The sequence below is a fragment of the Callospermophilus lateralis genome, chromosome 9 (assembly GCF_048772815.1).
Source record: "Callospermophilus lateralis isolate mCalLat2 chromosome 9, mCalLat2.hap1, whole genome shotgun sequence".
Taxonomy (NCBI): Eukaryota; Metazoa; Chordata; class Mammalia; order Rodentia; family Sciuridae; genus Callospermophilus; species Callospermophilus lateralis.
In genome coordinates, this window is record NC_135313.1 from 25,385,578 (window position 1) to 25,406,446 (window position 20,869).

At 36.4% G+C, this 20,869-nt stretch overlaps 1 protein-coding gene across 1 annotated transcript in view; it reads right to left on the reverse strand.

Moving 5' to 3' along the window:
* The window catches only part of Cps1 (carbamoyl-phosphate synthase 1), a 112,599-nt gene that overhangs the window by 17,960 nt on the left and 73,770 nt on the right, over positions 1–20,869 (reverse strand). Inside the window, exons 25-32 of the mRNA XM_076865932.2 lie at positions 19,098–19,279; positions 12,601–12,795; positions 12,112–12,179; positions 10,441–10,516; positions 5,834–5,911; positions 3,280–3,387; positions 1,563–1,652; positions 65–235 (exon numbers count right to left, since the gene is read on the reverse strand). Coding sequence (XP_076722047.2) covers positions 65–235; positions 1,563–1,652; positions 3,280–3,387; positions 5,834–5,911; positions 10,441–10,516; positions 12,112–12,179; positions 12,601–12,795; positions 19,098–19,279 — 968 coding nt within the window. The remainder of the gene's footprint in view (positions 1–64; positions 236–1,562; positions 1,653–3,279; positions 3,388–5,833; positions 5,912–10,440; positions 10,517–12,111; positions 12,180–12,600; positions 12,796–19,097; positions 19,280–20,869) is intronic.

The following is a 20,869-nucleotide window of genomic DNA, read 5'->3' on the forward strand; positions in this document are numbered from 1 at the left end:
TGTCAAACTTCCTTTTACTTCATTGTAACTCATAAAATGACTACTGGATTTTTGAAAATGTTACCTTGATTGCAACATAGTCAGCAGGAATTATGGGATGCTCCAGCGTTGGAAGATGCTGCTCATCAATGTTCTCTCCAATCATTACCTTTGTGGCCACATCAATGAAGTCCACCCCAAGGGTCTTGGAAACAAAGGGGAAAGATCGAGAAGCTCTCAGGTTGCACTCAATCACCTGAAGAGAAAGGAAAATTCAACAGGAAAGAGATGATGAGAGCCAAAAATAGAGTATTAATATTTTCCTTGCCACTTGATTTCCAACTGTTATTAACTAGAGCCCAACACTTGTTTAGCTAATCCTGTCCCTTTCTCCCCATTGCTTGGATTTTTTCTAACTGGTTTCCTCTTTGTTGACATCTTTGGATTTTTCCTTTGGACTATGACTTTTCATCCCATTTCCCCAATTGAATCCCACACACCGCTGGTAAATTCAGTTTAATGCAGAGCTCAGATAATGCCAGGTCTCTACTGAAAGGCCTTTTAAAAAATTTGCTGGCATCAAAGACTAGTCCATGAGGACCTTCTATCCTCTTGCCTCAATACACCTCTCTGTTTTATCTTATGCCACCTTCCTGGCCCCAATCCCACTTCAAAGTTTACTTCCCCTTTTTTACCTAGAAAAATACCCCACTAAACTGAACTACTTACTATTTCATAAAATATACTATCTTCTCACCTTTGTAGATAATCTATGTATAATATCCTCTCTAACTTCTTTAATTGTCAGAATCCCAACTATTCTGTAAGGTCCAGCTCATAAGACAAAACCTTCCTGGAAGACTTTTATGATCTATGCCAAACCAGGCAAATGATATTCAGGCTCATGCACATGTGTGTAAATACACTATCAATTATAATCTCTCTGTTCTTTAACCCCAAAACTATTTTTATTTGTATAACCCCCACCACAACAACGAGCAGCTACTATACTCTTATATTTATTTACAAATTTCTTTTTTTCACAGTCCTAAGTTACAAAGTTTTGGAGAACAAAGATTATACCTTAAACACTTTTTATAGCCATTATGTAATGGCATAACTTATTTAATTGGTTATTAATTGGTTAAATAAATAAGTTACTTAGGAATAACCTGATTAATTTAAATTTTGTCTTACATGTTTACTTTTTACAAATGGATTCCAAAATAGCTTTCTTCTCTGATTAAGGAGAAAGCAGAACTTTAATGAATACATTTATGAATACTCTCTGCATTACTTTAAGATAGCACTATGTATTACTGTAGATGGTAGAGTATACAGTGATCTTCTTTCCAATGGATCAGAGTGCTTCACAAAGCTGTGACTGACATATCAATGTCACCAAGAGCCTGTGGCTTCAAACAAAATCAGCATTGTAAGCTGTGCAATGTCACTCTCAGACACAAGTAGCTGCAGGGGTCTTGGTGGCTCTCTGGCTGGTGCTCAGAGTCTACCAGAGGGACACAAACCAAACTGATCAGGCTCTATGGAAGTACCCCCTCATGGATGTTGGTATTTCTTACCAAAACATCATTTCCTTTGACAAGAAACTGGACATTGAATGGGCCAGAGATGGCAAAAGCCTTTGCAATCTTTCGGGTAGCATCCTTCACCTAAAACAAAAGACCAATGACATGGTGATGAAGAGCATAGCTTAGATTAAAAACCAACAAACAAAAATGTGTAATACCTTAAATTTATATTGCTTAAATTTCTCGTTATGGAGATTTATATCTATATTGATGATGATGATGATGATGATGGTAGTGGTAGTGATGGTGATGATGATGATCAGGAACATTATTTGGCTTCTATTAACAAAATAATATGTACTATATAATCATAACAGGCTATCAGTGGAAAAAGACAAATAGTATCACAGGATTATCTGCCTGTCAAAAGCCCTTATCTCCTACAATTATATACCCTGATCTTACATACAGGGTTAAATGAAATCCTTTCTGTCTACTTGCTTCAGCACCAGAAACTGCAGTCCAAACTCTATATCAATCTAATGACCTACCTGCTGAGAGGTGCAGGCCCTGAAATTACATGGTACTGCAAAGAGACCACGGAGATTTCTTTTATGTTACTTTTCTGTTGCCCTAAACTCTACAAGGGTAGATATTATGGTCAGAAGGAAATGGTGTTTGCCTGCAGGGAGGCCCTGCATGTCTGCATGTCACATATAGGAATTTCTGAATCCAACCAGAGGCAGAAGGTCCCTATGCTAAGAGGGGGCACTAATTTCAAGAAGCAAGAGCACCTTGCTCATTACCATTACAGGAGTAGGTCAGCAACTTAATTGGGTATGAAAGGAAGTGGAGTCTGTGGCACAGTGACCTCTGAGAGATTTGGAAAAAAATCTGAGTTTTTTAAGTCATTTATCCTGACATGAGACAGTGAAGCATATTAGAATTTCAGGCATATTAGAATTTTTTCCTTTTATACTGCTACTATTAAACTCATCCTGCTACAACCACATTCTAGAACAAAGTAAAGCCTTCAGGATACAGCCCAATATACAACAGGCCTATGTGGATTCTGATGGCAGGATTGTTGGAAAAAGCCAAGCCTGACTTAATGTACCTGAAGATGTATTGAGAGGCCCCCTAGGTGAACACGAGCCATGCATACTGAGTGCTGAGGCAGAGTTTACTTTCTTGGGAAGTTCTTTAAAGAAGTGGCTCTCAAAGATGGGTCAAAAGAGACATGCAAAAAAATCAGCATCGGGAATTGCTGATTGGAGATGAGGGTAAGGGTGAAAAATGAAAGCATAGGTTCCAGAAGTTTCCCAAGTCAGACTGCTGCACACCTGCTTTACCACTCCTATCAGCATCACTTCATATGCTGCTAATCTGTAAGTGGCTCTCAACCACTACAGTCACCTGCGGCAGCCACTCTCTCAATGTGGTCCCCACACCAGCAACAACAGCATCACTGGGGGATCTGGTGAAATTGCCAATTTAAGGGTCTCATTCAAAACTACATGATTACAAATGTCAGGGTAGAGTCCAGCAATCTGTATTTTATCAAGCTCCCTAGGTAGTTTGAATGCACACTATGGGCAGTGAAACAAATTATCTTTAAAGTATTCAGCTAAGGACAAGAAAGTTCCCCTCGTTATTAAATTTAACCTGAAGCATGTCTTACATTGCTACCTAATTTTTTTTAAACTGAGCTTTTTAATTTTTCTTCATCTTTTGCTATTGCCCTTCACTTTCACTTATAAATGATGACCTTTTCAATGGCTCCTTGGCTGATGGTTTGTGTGGGCAGCATCAGAGTTGCATCTCCCGAGTGGACACCTGCATCTTCAACATGTTCAGAGATGGCATGGGAGATAACCTGGCCAAAAGAAGATTTTAGAAAGTGCTGTCAGACACCTACTCCAAGGAAGCTGCTCCCTTACCCACCCCTTTGATCCTAACAGATGCCTCCTCTCCTGGAGCATTGAACAGTTCCCTTGCTAAGTTTTTGATGAAAACAGGAGAATGAGGTTCACACACACTGTCCAAGGCCCCTGCTCAGTGACAGTGGCCTCCAGAGGCAGCCGAGAGTGCCTGAGAGCTGCCTTCCTCTTACAGTGATTAACATGGATATAAATAAACATAAAATAAAAACCTAAACCAACCCACCCTGACTTTTGAGAACAGGACAAGAAGCTACAGCATTGGAAAGGCACAGGGGATACCTTTTTCTTTTAGAACTAGCAAAGAAAAGAAGATAGGAGAGGTGAATAATCCAGCTAGAGGAATGGCATAACTTAGGTGGACTAGAAAGCATTTTAGATCTGATCAAGACATCTATAAATTGAAGTCTGAGAGAGAAGGAATGCAAGAGGAAAATATTCTTGTCTTCTTTTAGAAATACAGAAATGAAAGCAATGCAAGAATAAATAACCAAATTCATCTAAGCAGTAAGTGACTGAGTTAGGATTTTGAACCCTTATCTGTCATATTCTAAAGTCCATGGCCTCAATCACTTTCCTGGACGTTAATAATATGTGTATGGGGTGTTGGGGGGGGAGTAATGAAGCTGAAAGTGAGGCAGAATAATAGGGTGACTGTAAAAGACTCACATAAATTATATGGAAGATTTGCTTATCAGATTTATAAATGACTTAAATCGGAGTGACATGGAGTCTCCATCTTTCTGTTGTTGCTGTTGAGCACTGTGATCTGGGCAAGGTGCCTTATCTACTTAGCTTTGGTTTCTGACAAGAGATAACAATCGTTTTTGTCTCACAAAATATTTGTAAAGATAAAACAAATACATATACACTATCTGGCTTGATACTTGACACAGAGGAAGAGTTTACGTTGTGTGTGAGAGTGTGTGTGTGTGTGTGTGTGTGTGCGCGCACACATGTGCGTGCATACACATGATTGTATGGAAAATGGGAGGCAATCATCCCACTTGGGAATAATCATAATGTACTTGAACTTTTATGCCCCATTTTGAGTATGCTAGTTTAAAAATTGTGTGAATAACCTGGAGTATATATAAAACAGAGAGTACAAGAGATACAATAGTCAGCAGCTGAGAGAAGCTAGGTGCTGAATATCCTAGTATCCTGGAGCCAAATCAGACCACCAGAGCAGTACCAGCATAATAATTGAATAAATGCAAATGTCTCTAGGACAGTCTTACAGTCTCCACTTTCACAGATGTACAATCATATTCCTCTTGTTTACATCTGAACCTCCAAATATTTAAAATGTTGAAAGAGAAGAGACTAAATTTATGCTCTGAAATTCAGGAAGTCAGGAATGACAGAGAGTTCCAGTAATAAATAAATAAATAAATAAAAATAAACTTCCACAATATACTCTTGCAGTATTTCAGCATTTTTTGTGTTATATCGCCTAAGAGTTTAAAAGAAATCAAATGACTGCCTTCTGAAGACATTGTAAAATATATATCTCCTGTCCTTAGGGGAGGGAGGCTGGAATAAATTATCTCTAATAGTGCTTCGAGTCAAGATTCCATGCTTCTGTGGTAAATAGACATTAGATGTTTAAAAAGAAAAATAAGAAAACTGCTAATCGGGACAAAAAAAAAGAGAGAGAGAAACAAAGCATTTAATATCTTCAGTAGTGTTTTGAAATATTTGCAAAACAGAAGATGAAGGCTTTTTATTTTTCCTTGATGACATGGACCTCTAAAACATAGCTTCCTATATTTCAAGATAAATCACAAATGCCTTATTAACACAACTGGCAAGCTTAAGTGAAACATTCTTCATATTTTCATTTCTCCCTGAAGCATGTGTTGCTCTATTAGGGATACCAGATGTGATATAATAAAGTAATTTTATATTATTATCCTATCCACCTTCCTCTGTTTTGTTTTGCTTTTATTAATTCAATAGAAAGCGGGGAGGGTGGGAAACCAAAAGAAAACCAGGGATTCAATTAGAAACTTCAGAAAGAAAAGTATTGGATGTTTTTATAATATTCATTGAGACATAAAAGGAAAACTGCAGACAAAAGAAAATGAGAGAGGAAATCTATTCAAAAAGAATGATGAGAAGAGGATGATAATTAATTTTGAGTATCATCAAAGAAAAATTCTAACAGTATGAAACAGGAAATACGATACCCATGACACATCAGCTGGTTGTCAGTGAATTTCTTTTTTTTTTTTTTTTTTGACTGAGCAACTTCTCCACTGTTGTCAGCTCTGTTTTGTAGAAATTGTGAATTCTAACCTGTGAATGTTTCAAGACTGCTAGGGAAAAAAAAATTGATGGGAAGGAAAGGGATAGGGGAGATGAGGATAAAGCACTCACCCTTCCGTCTTTGCCAACAGCATCCATTTCTACTTCCCGGGCCCCCTCAACAAATTTTGTCAGCACTACTGGGTGTTCCTGTCAACACAAAAAACACAGAAGAAAAGAACCTTAGCTGAAATTATGTGCATCATTGTCAAGTAAGTCCTGTAGTTTGAGTAAATATGAAGAAACCTTGCAGAAAACATAAGGCTGCACACACCACATAAACTCATTAGCCAGTCTGTTTTGTAAGAACAAGGTCATTCTCTGCTTACGTTGAGACCAAGGGTCTTTCTGCAAACTGAACATGAGTTTCAAAATCTCAAATACTGACTTCTAGGCCAGTTAGAGGAAGCTAAGAAGGATACAAAATGTGTCTTCCTTCTCTGTTACCAGAATCATGAAAAATTTTTTACTTTAGCTATAATTATATAAAACTATTGCTTCCAGTTCTTTGTCTCTTCCTACCCTCATTTTTTTCAACCACTACAACTTTCTAAAAGTTCCTTACATGAGAACTGTGAATAAACTAAGAAGGAGAGTAACATTTACTTTTGTTTTTTATTGAGCCAAAGATGAAATCCTTTGCCTGATGTTGATGTGTCTTATCCAGCTTTCAACATTGCCAAAGGTAGAACCAAACATATTCTTCACTAATTTTAGCACATGCCTGGCTGTTTCACGTTGCCACTCATTTCCTCCCACACTCATTTCCTCCAGGACAGTGTTGACCATCATTTGCTTTTTCCAGACTAAATGAAGATATTGCCTGATAATCTCCCAAGTTTAGATGCCTCCTACTTCCTCAGTAGGACTCCTAAAGCTCAGGAAATAACATCAAAAACTAATATATGAAATGGCATCAAATTAAAAAGCTTCTTCACAGCAAAGGAAACATAAGCATGAGAGGAAAGCCTACAGAATGGGAGAAACTCATCGCCAGCCTCTCTGTATCCCATTATCCTGCAGCCTGGACCACATGTTGCGTTCTTACTAGACTCTGAATCTACCGGTCTCCAAGTTCGTCTTTCTCTTGTGTCTTCTACCTTTTCTCCTCAGCTTCAGCTTTTCATATCTCAACTTGTTCCTTGGTCCGTAGCTTAGATGTTCGCTCTTCCCTACAGCCTGCTCTGAACATCGTGTTTTCCGCTTGAACACAAACACCTCTGGCCACCATCATGGAACACATCATCTTGTGTGTGCACTAAATTTAACATATCCTGGCTCCTTGAACACTTTAAACAGAAATGAATTTTGTGAAGAAGACATAATAAACAATGTTTCATGCCATCAATAAGCTTCATCCTTCTTAAAATTTATTATTCAGTGAGGTAAATTTTAATATTGACTTCTTTTCTGAAGATTATTGGACAGACAAGTGTTTATTAGCAAACAGAGAGATTTTTTTCCCATGTTTTTTCTCTCTTTTTAAAGCATTGGATGTTTACTATAGAGGGCCTAATTGAGTTTCGTTGAGACAAATGAGGAGTTTTTTATTGTTTTATTTTCTATGCCATACAATAACATTTAACTCCAAAAGAGAGACAGAAAGAGACACAGAGAGAGAAAAAGCAGAGGGAAGATGGTTTTTCAGCTGTTTCGTCAGTCAGATCCTCTAGCTAAGCCTGAGATGGAGATCCATGTTCAAGTGACTTACTGAAGGAGTTTGAAATCAAGGTAGGGAAGCAGGAAAAGCTAGCATGTTTGTGGTCTCAGTGAACATGAGACTCAGCCTTACTCCACAGGAAGCTCTGCACCATGAATTACACCACAGGGTTAAATCCCCTCCTGAAGCCAAGTGTGTCAGTGTCTAGGATTTTGATGGTGGACATGAGGTGAGGCATCTTGCCTTCTGGTTGATGAGGCTCCCACTTGAGAATAGTTTTCCAGTGAAGAGTATAGCTGGGAAGTGTGGTCACCTGTCACAGCAGTCTGGGGACAAGAGCTCCCACGGATAAAGGGATTAGTGGGAGCAGGCAATGACATCCACCATTCTGGACAACTGCATAGATTTGTGAAAGAGCCCTATGTTGAGAAATAAAATATCCTAATAAATTTTAATCTAATAATACACATTGTTGCTAGGCACAGTAGCAAACACCTGTAATCCCAGCAGCTTGGGAGGCTGAGACAGAAAGATTGTGAGTTCAAAGCCAGCCTCAGCAAAAGCAAGGCTTTAAGCAACTCAGTGAGATCCTGTCTCTAAATAAAATACAAAATAGAGGTGGGGATGTGGCTCAGTGGTCCAGTATGAATAATAATAATAATAATAATAATAATAATAATAATAATAATACACATTGTTGGTCTTTTTAAAATACTTTCTTCCTTTGGTATCTGGAAACTACATTTTCATGTTTCTTTCTCAGGATCTGTCAGGGTTCTTGATTTTCCACTAAAATATTGGCTTTCCTCTTAGATATTCTCCTTTCTATAGTCCCTTCTTTAGTAATTTCTTCCATCCCCAAAGCTTCAATTGAAATGATAAGCTATTTATCTTAAAATCTATATTCATATCTCCATCTATAGTTGTGATCTTGATCATCAATTCAAAATCTATATAACCCTCTGCCTTTAAATCATTTCCACTTAGATTCCTCACAGGCAGCGCACATTCAAAAGGTCAAAAATTAAATACATGATTTCCTCTTCTAAAACTTTTTTTTTCTCCAGTGTTCCCTATCTCAGTAAGTGACACTACTGCCCATCAATTGTCCAAGATAGAAATTCAGGAGTCATCCTTTATTCTCATTTACCCTCAACCTCCATCCACTCACTAATTTCCTTCAATGCACACCCTCAATATTTCTCTCTCTACCTTTACTGCCATTCCTCTGAGCTAAGTCATTGTGTCATTGTCATGTCTACCCTGAGCTACAGCAACAGCCAACTAAACTCTTTGCATGAATTCGGTTTTGCTATATAATTCACTTTCTCTGCACTACAGCAGACTAATCAATATAATCACCACATATTTGGCATCCTGACCATGTAACGAATGCTTTATCAGTTTTGAGAAATTCTATACTCTCTCTCATCTTCAGATCTTTACACATGCTGTTTCTTTCTTCCCAGTCGCATGTACAATATAAAACTTTCAGCCAAGTAACTCTTAACCAACAATCAGACATAATTTTAACATGCCTTCCTCAGGATCTGGACAGCAAGACTTTTACACTCTGCTTCTGAATCCTGTTTTTTATCCATTACAATGCTCATTGATTATCATATTTAATTATAATTACTTGAAATTTTGATGTTCCTAGCAAAGGGAGCAGAGACCAAATCTTTCAACGAGTATATCCCCTGATAATGGGAACAGCGCCAACAAATAGCTTCTACTATATATGAAATGAATACATAAATAGAAATAATGATTGATAGGGGCTGGTTTTACTCTACACATATTGAATTGAGGAACTCAGATTCTGCTGTGGTTTGATGGGGACACTTGAATCAGAAACTCTTCAATCAGGACATCTGTATTATAAGACTTTGGTTCTGTGTGAGTTCTAACAATAAAACTGAGAAAAATATTTTTAAATAATCTAATAAGTAGAAGTCCTATAAGATTCGATGTTTCAGGCAGAAAAGAGGGGAACCCTGCTTATCACATACATGAAATCAAATGGGTATAGTTACTGGTCTCTCAAAAGGGGAGAGCTGCAGGACCCCTGGCAGGGATTAACATAGAAGGAACAGTTTGTGTCTCACTCCAGACAGCATTGACAAAAAGTGGGCATTAAAGAGATTCCCTTCACAGTTATCAGACTTTCACACCAATGTGAATTCAAAACCCACATGGTTTTCCTTCTTTATACTCTTAGTCTCTTCTCATTCTTCATCCTTACCCACTCTCTTCATGACCTAAACATCCATGGGGAGCAACTATCACAGAGAAGAGGAATCTGGCTTCCTGTGTGCAGGAACAATCCATGCCCTTTATTCCTCTTTGAAATGACTCTGATTTCACTTTTCAGCTCCCTCCAAATTCCACTTGCCTAACATGAAACTCTTCTGAGTTGTTCTTTTTTTTTTTTTAAACCCCAAGTAGCTTTTGAAAGCTTTTAAAAGGAAAACATTACTTTCATCCTCCACAGTACAAGGTTTGCAGATCAATAACCCCACTGGGTAAATCTTAAATGGATCATGCCAAGGTAACACCAAGGGAGAAAGCAAAAACTGTGGGCAGTGAAGGAAGGTGGTGGAATCATAACAAAATTATAAACATTCTTATTAACTCACAAATAAAATGTGCCAAAATGAAAAAAAAATTTAAATAAGGGAGTAAGGGAACTTACTGTTAGTGTTGCATGGTTGACTTAGACAAAGTCCCCAGGTATGAGAATTAAAAATCAGAAATCCTTTTATTGGTTAGTGATGAGCTGGTTGAGTAAGCCTTGAGGCTAGGAATCCCAGGAATGACTTTATCTGGGTCTAATTCATGAGAACAGGGTGTTTTCCAGCATCCAGCAAGGATGCTTTTATAGATTCCTGAATTCTAAAACTAAGTCTGTTTTGAGGGAAATCATCCCATCAACATTGTGTGAAAAGATAAACAGCATACAAAATAAGATGGCCATTAAAGGAAAGGACAAAGTCACCAGGAGGAAATTGGACACTACCTGAGAGACTCTAGTGGCCTCCTCCAGGAATCTTTTCATCTCATCTTCGGAGAATACCACATTCATGGCAGATCCACTGGGGAAAGAGGGAGTGAAATGCAGTTAAGTTCTTTTGCCACTTTGGAAATAAAGCATGCTAGACTTGATCAAAAGAGCTCCAGAAAATCTTCTGGTTCCAGTCTGGACTAAATAAGGTGACTGTCTAAATTAAGACTTTACTACATTGAATTATTAAGCAAAAGTGAAAAGTCACCAGAGTTGGGGATGGGTCCAAAGGGAACCCTGATGGCTCTAAAGGTTGGTATTTCCCCAAGGTTTACTCTATTTGACTTATTAATGTTTTTCTCGTTCCAGATCATTATTAAACCTTAGAAGGATTCAGCCTAGAGCCTAATTTCACTAATCCTGTTTCTTCAGTCAGATGATCCTAACTCACTAGCAAGCTGTCAAAGCAAACCACTCTACTCTCTCTATCACCAAAGAATCAATTTTTAGTAACATTTTCAAATATAATATACAGTACCTGATAGAAACTTATTCATCTGTGTCCTTCTTTCTAAATACTTAAGAAATAATGTTATCTGAGATCAATTTACACTGGACTTTTGACATTTTCAAAATGGGATGGGAGGAAAGAAGGAGCAATAAGGGGCACTAAAGAATAAGGTGGATAAATCATTTCCCACTTCCTTTTTTAAAAAAAAGTGGTATTTATTTACCTTTTCTACCCTGTTATAAATTTTTGCATAAAAAGCTTTAATTGCTTCATCTGCTTAAGACAGGAAGGCTAAGCAAATAATGTTGATAATCCAGAGTATATAAAACTGGAACAAAGGTATAGATTGCAAAATGGGAAAGGAAATGCAATTGTCAACGCTGGTTAATTTTTTTCATTTTTCCCAATCCTTTCTTAAATGCATGTTGTTTAAATTAATTCCCTCAAAGAACTAGTATTATTAGACTCTGGTTTACACAAAATGACATTTCAATGAAAAGGAAAGTTTTCCACCTCATTTGAAATTTTTCATTATTTTAAAGGATCCCATCTCAAATTCCATTTGCACTTTCAAATTGTGCACAGCAAATTGTGTTTCTCTTATTATCCTCTGTTCAGTGAAGTGACTCCTTACATGTGGTAACATCTGAAGAGAGGAAGTGATAATTCACAACTTCTCTTTTGATGATAGAATTTAGTTTCAAAGTTTTATATGAAAGATCCTAACTGCCCATGTTCCTCGCTGTTCTAATTCATCTATTTAAAAAAATCTGATCTCAAAAACTCAAAATTGCTATACAAAACAATATCAAGAAGATGCTGAAATAGTCAAAGAGAAGCTGTCATTTCTGGGTATCAGAAAATAGATGCTTGCAAGAGACCTTCTAATTTTGGTTTGAATTGTCCTGTTTTCTTATTTGACACTCCCCTCCCCTCACTCAGTTTGTCGAGGAGATGCCTGAAGCTATGCTTCTAGGTATAGGACTGAGGTCTCTCCCTGAAGGAAAATTGGTAAACTGAAGGAACACATGTTGGTCCTCAAGCTGGCTGTGATGGTTTCGAGATTGTGGATGGATTCACAAATTACAACACATCAAAGTCTAGTGCTATCAGCATACAGCATGCATTTCTGTATCTCCCAATGTTTAAATCTGTTTCTGAAAACAATACATTACCTCAATACATAGGAAGGTCTCAACAAGCAGGGGTAGCCCACAGATTTTGCAAATTCCAGTGCTTCATTCTAATTAATAGGAACAACAACAAAAATGTGTGAGTAGCTAAAATATGCAATCAAAATGCAGACTTGTATCTTAGATCAAGGGATAACCTAACTCTTTTTATTCTTTCTCTCAAAAGACTCCATTAAAATGTAAATTGAGCATTGAAATACATAAAATTCCTAGTTTCTAATTCTAAATATCAAATCTAGTTCAAAAATAGTTTGAACTTCTTTTCATTGTCTGAATCTTAATGAGAATACTGCTATCTATTTATAATCAGCATTTAGAGTGCAATCATGGAAATACAGCAACTTTACAGTAAATTCACTACGCATAATGTGCATCCTGTCTGCCCTCTCCTTAGTATCTTCAGTAGTTAACATTCAGGTTACAACTCTCCACAAAAGAACCTTAAAAGGAGACACTTGCTTCTCTCCTTACCAAAGTATTAACAGCTTTCCACGGTGCCTGGGCCACATTCAGTTCATCCAAGACGGCTGAGAAGATGGAGCGATCCTCAGCCCTGTCGATCTGCAGAGGGCTTGTGCCCATGATTTTCACACCATTCTTGTACAGAGGGACTGCAAGGTTGTTTGGAATCTGGCCTCCAACAGATATGATGCAGCCACTACATGCCTGGAAAAGACATTCACATCATCAGCTGCGGCAGTAGCTTCATCATGAATGGACAACTGTGCTCATAGTGCCACCATTTCCTTACTGACAATCTTCAACCTGAATTTTATGTTTCCATCCCTCTTATGAAGGGATGATATTAAATTATGTCATAAAGAGATAAATGAACTTAGTTTTTACTTTTCAGGCTATCACATCCTAAAATCTATGCAAGATCTCCACAAAGTTTACATGGTATATATCACTGGCAACATTTGCACCTGTGACGTCTGGAAAAGAAAAACAAGTTAATGAATTTGCACTCTATACTACAATTACTTTCTGGACTATCACATAATTTCCCAAATGGATACCAATTTCTTCTTCCAACATGCCTCTCCTGCAACCCCTTCATCTAACCCTTTACATTCAAATTAAACCCCCTACAAAACTGCTTTGCCAAGTTAGTCCTATACGCAGAGTTCTCCAGAAGTTCCCATTGCCTAGAGAATAAAGTACAAATTCATTACCTCAGGTCCACTCTTGGCTATCACCACCCTTCAAGCCCCAGAGACTCCACTACTCATTTCCCCCAAGAACGTATATTCCCACTAGCAAACTCTCTGTTCCACCAAAACTTCTTTGACTGTTACTCCTTTCTTCTCTCTTATAGTTATCTAGGCTCTAACCACCTCGTGTTCCACCTCCATCTCCTCTCCTTTCCTGCCACCTTAGCATCTATCCCCACTACCCAGTAGCTGCTTTTAGTTCCTATTTCCTTTCTACTTGCTTCACAACCAGTGCCTGAATCATTGCCCTTCATTCAGATGTTAGATTAGTTTAAATTTTCCTTACTTAAAACCAAATCTCCTATTAGCAGTCTAAAGTTAAGGATTGAAAGATTGAAGATTAAAAAATATTAGCCCACCAAATCTCAAAGTCTCTTAAGATTGATGTTGGAATAATAAACATGAGCCAGTGTGTGATAGTGGGGATTGGATTTGCAGATACAAGACTCTTCCCATCTTGGTTCCCTCTGTTTACTACCATGTTCAACCTAAGGTTCAGTCCTTGTATATAAAATTAGGGTTAGAATACCTTCAGTCTTCTTGTGTATAAAATTGGAATCAGATACCTTCCTGCTTCACAAGACTGCTATGTGGATGAAATAGGATAATAAACATTAAAAATCCTATGTACACTTTACATTTATGAATAAATAAAATATAATTATTAATATTTAAACTATCTGACAGTCCATGGATCTTGGCATAATTTATGTTTGCCATAATGACCTGCTAATAAATATTAGTAGAATTACTGAAGTGATAGATATGTGCCAAATACATCTTATCATTATTTGAAATTGTTCTGAAACACTCTTTTAAGGGATAAAGCTAATTTCTCTCTGATGAGAGCAATTACAGTACTGCCTAAACAAACACCCTGCAAGTGAATGCTTTAAGGCATTGTAAACAGTATTGAAAATAATAATCCAACGTTCTGCATATTTATTAGTGTACTTAAGATACTTTTATCATCATTTTAAAATATGTTCAACATACATTCTTGCAAAATCTTTAAAAAGAATTATTCTCTTTACTATAATAATCTTTTTTTCTTATTACCATCCTTGGTTTATTAGCAGTGTTGTTAAGATTTTGAGGCTTGAAAACAAATTCTTCAAGATTTTTATGTGAGACATTTCAAAATAACTTTTAAAAAATAAGAAAAAAGTAGCAAAAACTGTAGTTACTTGGTCTAAATGGGAGCTTAAAGTTGAATGAAAAGGCCTTCGTTAATAAATACGTGGATATTTTTTCAAAGTGGCATTATTACACTGATTTATATTTTCTAAACATCAACTTTCAAAATAAGAATAGGCTAATAGCTGATACTTTTTGTATTCTGGTCAATATGTTTTGACCTTCATGATGACCTTCTAAGGTGACTTTTATTATTCCCATTTACATCCAAAAAAAAAAAAACTGAGACTCAATCAGTTGAAATGATTCATATCTCTTCCCCAGCAGTAGAGAGAGGGTGTGTGAATTCAATTCCGTAGACTGAACAAGTAAACTACCAAATATTCCAATCTTAGGCTAACTCTACTTGGCTGGCTATTTTCAGAAATGTTTAATATTAGAGGATAAGAGAAAAGCTATTGCTAAAGCATTGTTTTAGAAAAGTGATACAAAGAAAATCTTCCAGTGCACAACCAAATCCTCATAGTTGACCTCCAGATATATAGAACATCATTGGGACAATAAATCATATCCACAGAAATGTTATAGAGTAACAATGTGAAGATGTAGTTCAGGTTTTACCCACACAGCAAAAGGAACTCAGTATGAAAACATGCTTATTAGATGAAGTCAAGGTAGGGCAGTTTCATAGATCTAATCTTAAACTGTCTCTAACTCTAAGAACAGGGCTTGTATGGACATTAGGACAGGAACCTGGTATCCCACACAGGTAAATCATCATCATTTTGATAACTTGTGTCTAAATAGTTGTAAATAATTTACTGAAATAAAATATTCTAAAATTTAGATATTATTCCACAAATTTATAAAATATTTAGACTTAAAATAATACATTAGGCTCCCAAAACTCTTATCTAAATTTGTTCTGTGTTTTTTGTTTGTTTGTTTGTTTTCTGTGGGTGTTTGTTTGGTTGGGTGGCGATGGGGTCCTTGGGATTGAACCCAGAGCATCAAGCATGCTAGGCAAATGCTGTACCACTGAGCTAATCCTTCATCTGTGTATTCTTTTGCTCATCTTTGATTTCTGTCCTATTAAATCTGATACCACCAAGAAAAGTAACACAAGAGTATTTCTGAAACAATATTCAAGCTGAAATCACACCAGAAATTTATTTTAAGCACTAAAGAATTAAAAGAAAATGTCTTAAATTTATTTGACATCATTTTAATTGCTCCTAGCCACTAATCACTTTGGTCAGTCCTAATTAGATGCAGTATTTTAGGCACGATCCAATATGAGAAAATTTATCTTACTAATAGAAATAGCATTTGCCTCATTAAAAATGGCCCTGATTTTTAAAATTTCATGGATGATCTCCAATTTACAAAATTCCATTATTTATACAGTTGCCAATGAGGAAGGATTGTGGTTCATATTTTGGTAATTTTAATTTTCTTCTTTTGTTTTCCCTTTTACAGTGCTGGGGATTAAAATCAGGGGTTCATGCATGTTAGGCAAGCACTCTGCCACTGAGATACATCTCAATCATTTACATTTTAGTAACATGTTGTTTTACTTTTTAGGTAGAACTTTAGACTTTAGAAAAGAATCCCAATTCTATTTAGAGTCATACATTCCCTAATGAGTTTTGCCTACCACTAATTAATATCTGCAATTACTTAATTCAGTTAACTCCTGTGCCATTGTCTATAGGTATATATAGAGGGAGAAAATATGGCAAAGAAACCATTAAACAGGGTACATGTTTATAGTCAAGCAAAGTAAGCATTATACAAGCAAGAAAAAAAATTATTTAAACTAGACTCTAAACAAACAGGGACATCAAACGGTGTCAGATATATTATCTGATGAGGTTTTCTTTGTTGTTACTGTTTGTTGGTTAGATGGGGTCTTGCTATGTTGCCCAGTGCCCAAGCTGGTCTTAAACTGGACTCAAGCAATCCTCCTGCCTCAGCCTCCCAAGTAGTTGAGACTACACATGCACCACCGTACCTGGTTCAAATCTATCTTTTAATGAACAATTGCAAAAGAGACTGAGAAACGAGGCTTGGATATAGACCAATATTATGGTTGTTTGTGAACACAACTTTTTAACTCATGAGTGTTCAAAGGAATAAAGGGGGGGGATATGAATTTAGGATCAGATCTATATGGTTCCTTTTTTGTGGCCTATAAAGATTATTGAATAATTTATCCCTAGCAAATAGATCCAGTAAAAGAAAAGCACCATGCAGCAACTTTATAAACAATGTAACAATTTCAAGCTATTGACCTCAACATACTCTGAGAACACCTTTATCCTTTGTAAGAAATATCCTAACCTAAACTGTAAACCAGGCAAAACTCATCTTGCAAAGCATCATAGATGGTTTACACCACTTTATTGCTTCCTTGACTCTACTCCACATACCAAACAAGCAAACAAACAAAAAATCAAATTTAAATCTCTTCTCAGAAAGCAGAACCTATAAACATAATCACAAGGAATAAATGACTGTACTTAAGGGGTCACTCTATAAAGCAAATGAATGATCCTATGGTCAAAGTGAGTGGCAGTAAGTGGAATTATAACATTTTACATGAAAAACTAAGAATAAACAGGAGGATACCTCAGCACCTTCTTGCTCTACCTGCGATGAAAGCCTCTTCCACAACAGCCTGCTTCACCTCTGTGGCATGTTATTACTGACTTTCCCTAAATGCCTTATCCATGGTTTTTTCCTTGATACCATGCAAATGGCCTTGGTCCAAAACTAGTCTGAGACCCAGACCAGGAGACCCTTTGTACCTATGGAGCTATGCATCCTCAGGAAAGTAGATTGCCCAAGTGACTTAGATGTGTGCTTCTTCCTGGATCAGAGACAGCGGAGCAGCACTACAAAGCCTTTGATGAGGAAGTACACACCTGCCTCATAAAAGGAAGTGCACACACATATTACATGTGTGTATGATAAGGTGTGTACTGTGTGATTTATAACATTTCCTATGAGATAGTCTGAAGAATACATTAGTGGGATAATGTTCTTCCATTCCAACATAACATTGTAAATTACCTCATAATACATAGGAATATAACTTTAAATGCCAATTAGCTTCAAAGAAAGGGCAGTTTATTTCTTTCTATAGCACTGACTTTGGTTTTTCTAGTAGTTATATGTAACTGTATCCAAAAGCAATTGTAGAAGTTTTTCATCTTTTCTTAGATGATTTCACAAGGAAATCACAAATCTGTTCCTATTGCCTGTGATGCTTTTTCATATTTTGGAAACAAATATTTGGTTTTTCACATATTTAAATCATGAAACCCAGTTTTATTATTAATATCTTAAAGATAGGGGCTTGATTTTATAGCTATCCATCTTGCTGAACCAGGTCTATATAAGGTACTCAAGACATGTTTGCAAACTGTATTTGTTTTGATGCCCACATATGTTTCTGAAATGAATATTAAGGAGCAACAAGAAAAACATTATCAGAAAGGGGACTAAAAACAGCCTATATTCTGCATAAAGGAAAGTTGGACCTAAACACAATTATGATTGTATATGTATCATAATTCGGTTTCTCCTTATAATAATAAAATCATCACATTGCTATACCATGTAGTTTACACTTTACAATATGACTTCTATCATAAACCCAATGTTATCTTCACAGTGCCTGAAAGTAGCATGTTTTACATGCATAGGATGCATTAATAAAAAGAGAGAGGGAGAGAAAGAGAGACAGAGACAGAGAACAGAGAATTCAAATTGCACAAGTCAATTAGTTTTCAAATCAAAACTAGAATTCAAGCATTGTGACTCAATTTAGTACTTTTTTTCTCTAAATGACCATATTTTATACATAAGGATGATTCTCTGTGGTAACAAATTAACAATAATAACTCAAGACATGACTATTGAACATCATTTTGGAATTTTCCAGTTGCTATTTTTTTAATTGTATGACAACTATTTGTTCTACAGATGCAGAGTAACCTGCAATCATGTGAATCCACAGTGAAAACACACTCAATAAGATTGGCATGGAAATGGAAAAGCAACTCTAAGAAAAGGCCTTAAAGGAAGCAAAATCATTCAGAATGGACTCATTGATCTTAAACTGAAGACTAACAACGTTATCTGATGGAACAGGCATTAACTGGTCTTTGGTAAACAACTTATGTCTCTCCTCTGGGAACTGTTCCTCATCAAAACACATCCCATGAACTAGAAAGAAGCTGTTATAGTGTGTCTAGATGACCAATTAAAACATTCTTCAAAATATTTATGAAAGGCCACCTTGATAGCTAATATATGGCTGGTACATGTTACCAAGTAAAGTTTTCAATACAGCCAGAATGCTTAGAAAGAAAGAGAATTTTACATGAAAACAATCATGTAATGTCAAGGCCTCAAGAAAATAAGGCTGGACTGATTTTCTTTTAGAGTTTCACTACAAAATTAGGCAACAGAAGACACTGGCAGAAATTTCTCCTAGGGGAAATACAATATAAATCTAGAAACATGAAGACATGATACAGATATACATAAAATGTATATATATATATATATATATATATATATATATATATATCACTTTTTTTTTTTTACCTCCTGATGGTAGATGTCTAGGATTCTCTCCAAAGACAGCTCTTCAAAGTACAGTTTGTCACACTCATCGAAGTCAGTGCTCACAGTCTCTGGATTGCAATTCACCACCACTGTCTTCTTGCCAAGCTGACGCAGTGTTCGGATACTGGAGACAGCACACCAATCAAATTCCACACTGCTGCCTGCAGAGGCAACAAGATGGGCAAAAGGGGTGAGAGAAGCATGAAGTTGCAGCACAAAGAGAAGCAGAAAAATATATCACCAGTCAGTCCAAGCTAAGGTAGCCAATGCCTTTCAATTCAATTTTTCAAACTGCAAAATATAAATTTCAGACCTATGAGGTACACTATATTCGCAGTAGGAAAACCAAGCACTAATTAAACAATCAAGAAAATTTTGGCTTGTTTTATATCCAGAATTCTACAATTGATGATCTCCATATTTGAGGAGCTCGATGTTAATAGGAGATAGTTTCAATGGTAAAAATAACCCTCATGTTCTGAAAAGAAATGTAAAATGAACACAATCGCCTCAATACACAAAAAGAGTTAAGCCAGTGATCAGAATACTTGTACCTTTGCTTCAGTTTTTCCACTTAATCCACTATTTGAGGGCTAAACCAAATAATCCCTGAGTGCCTTGCTGATCTGACATATCTTGATTGATTAGAAAGTCCTCTCCTTTCTGGGCATATCCTTTTAAGCCTGGCAAGGCCACCCCATGCAGAGTGAGTGACCTTCTGTGAAGCAATCTGAAATATAATAATGGCCTAACAGCCTCAAATATCACCTCTGCTGGGATGCCATAGAACTGAAAGTCCTGGTACTTGTCCTAATTCTTTGTATTAATACATTGTCTCCTAAAAAGTCTTGTCAAACTATAGTGTTCCAATACAGTAATACATTAATTCTCACTATAGAGCAAGTATGTACTTGATTATCAGCTTAGCTAGTCTTGCTAGACACTAAGGTTAATGCAGAATTGTTGAATAAATTAGGTTAAATTTAAAAACAAGAAAAAAAGGTCCAGAGAGGTGAAAAGTTTAGGCCATTTACCAATAAGATAACTGCTATGGGCTGAATGAATCAAAATTCAGATTTGTGTGTCAGAAAGTTAATTCCTAATGCAACAGTGTTGGGAAAGTGGAACCTTTTGAGATGTGTTTAGGTGGAGACTTCATGAATAGATTAATGCCATTATAAAAGGCCTCAAGAGAGAATTTGTCCTTCATATTCTTTTTGCTTTTGCCATTGAGGACAGCATTTTTTTCCAAAGGACACAGGTATTTAGGATGTGATCATGGAAGCAGAGATCTAATCCTCACCAAATAACTGAAGGGGCTGATTCCTTGATCTTGAACTTTCTACCCTCCAGAATTGTGAGAAATAAATTTCTGTTCTTTATAAATTACGCAGTCTCAGGTATTTTGTTGTAGCAGCAGAAATGGAACTAAGACAATAATAGAGTGATTTAAAAAAAAAACAGTTTTGGCCTATGTCAGATTTGGCCAAAGATTGGTAAACTGGAATACCCTGAAGCATTAATTAATTATAAAAACTCAAACTGTACTTAAAGAAATAGTAAGACTACATGTATTTAAATTGTGTATTTTATCATTTCCATATCAGAATGCCTTTCAGGGACTAAATATGAAATGCAGTTGTTGGTTAACATCCTGCCCACATAATATACACCTTGTGTAATAGATTTGGAGTGGTTATTAAACATCTAATTGACTAGAGAGGAAATGTCACCATCTCTGGTGAGTTTGT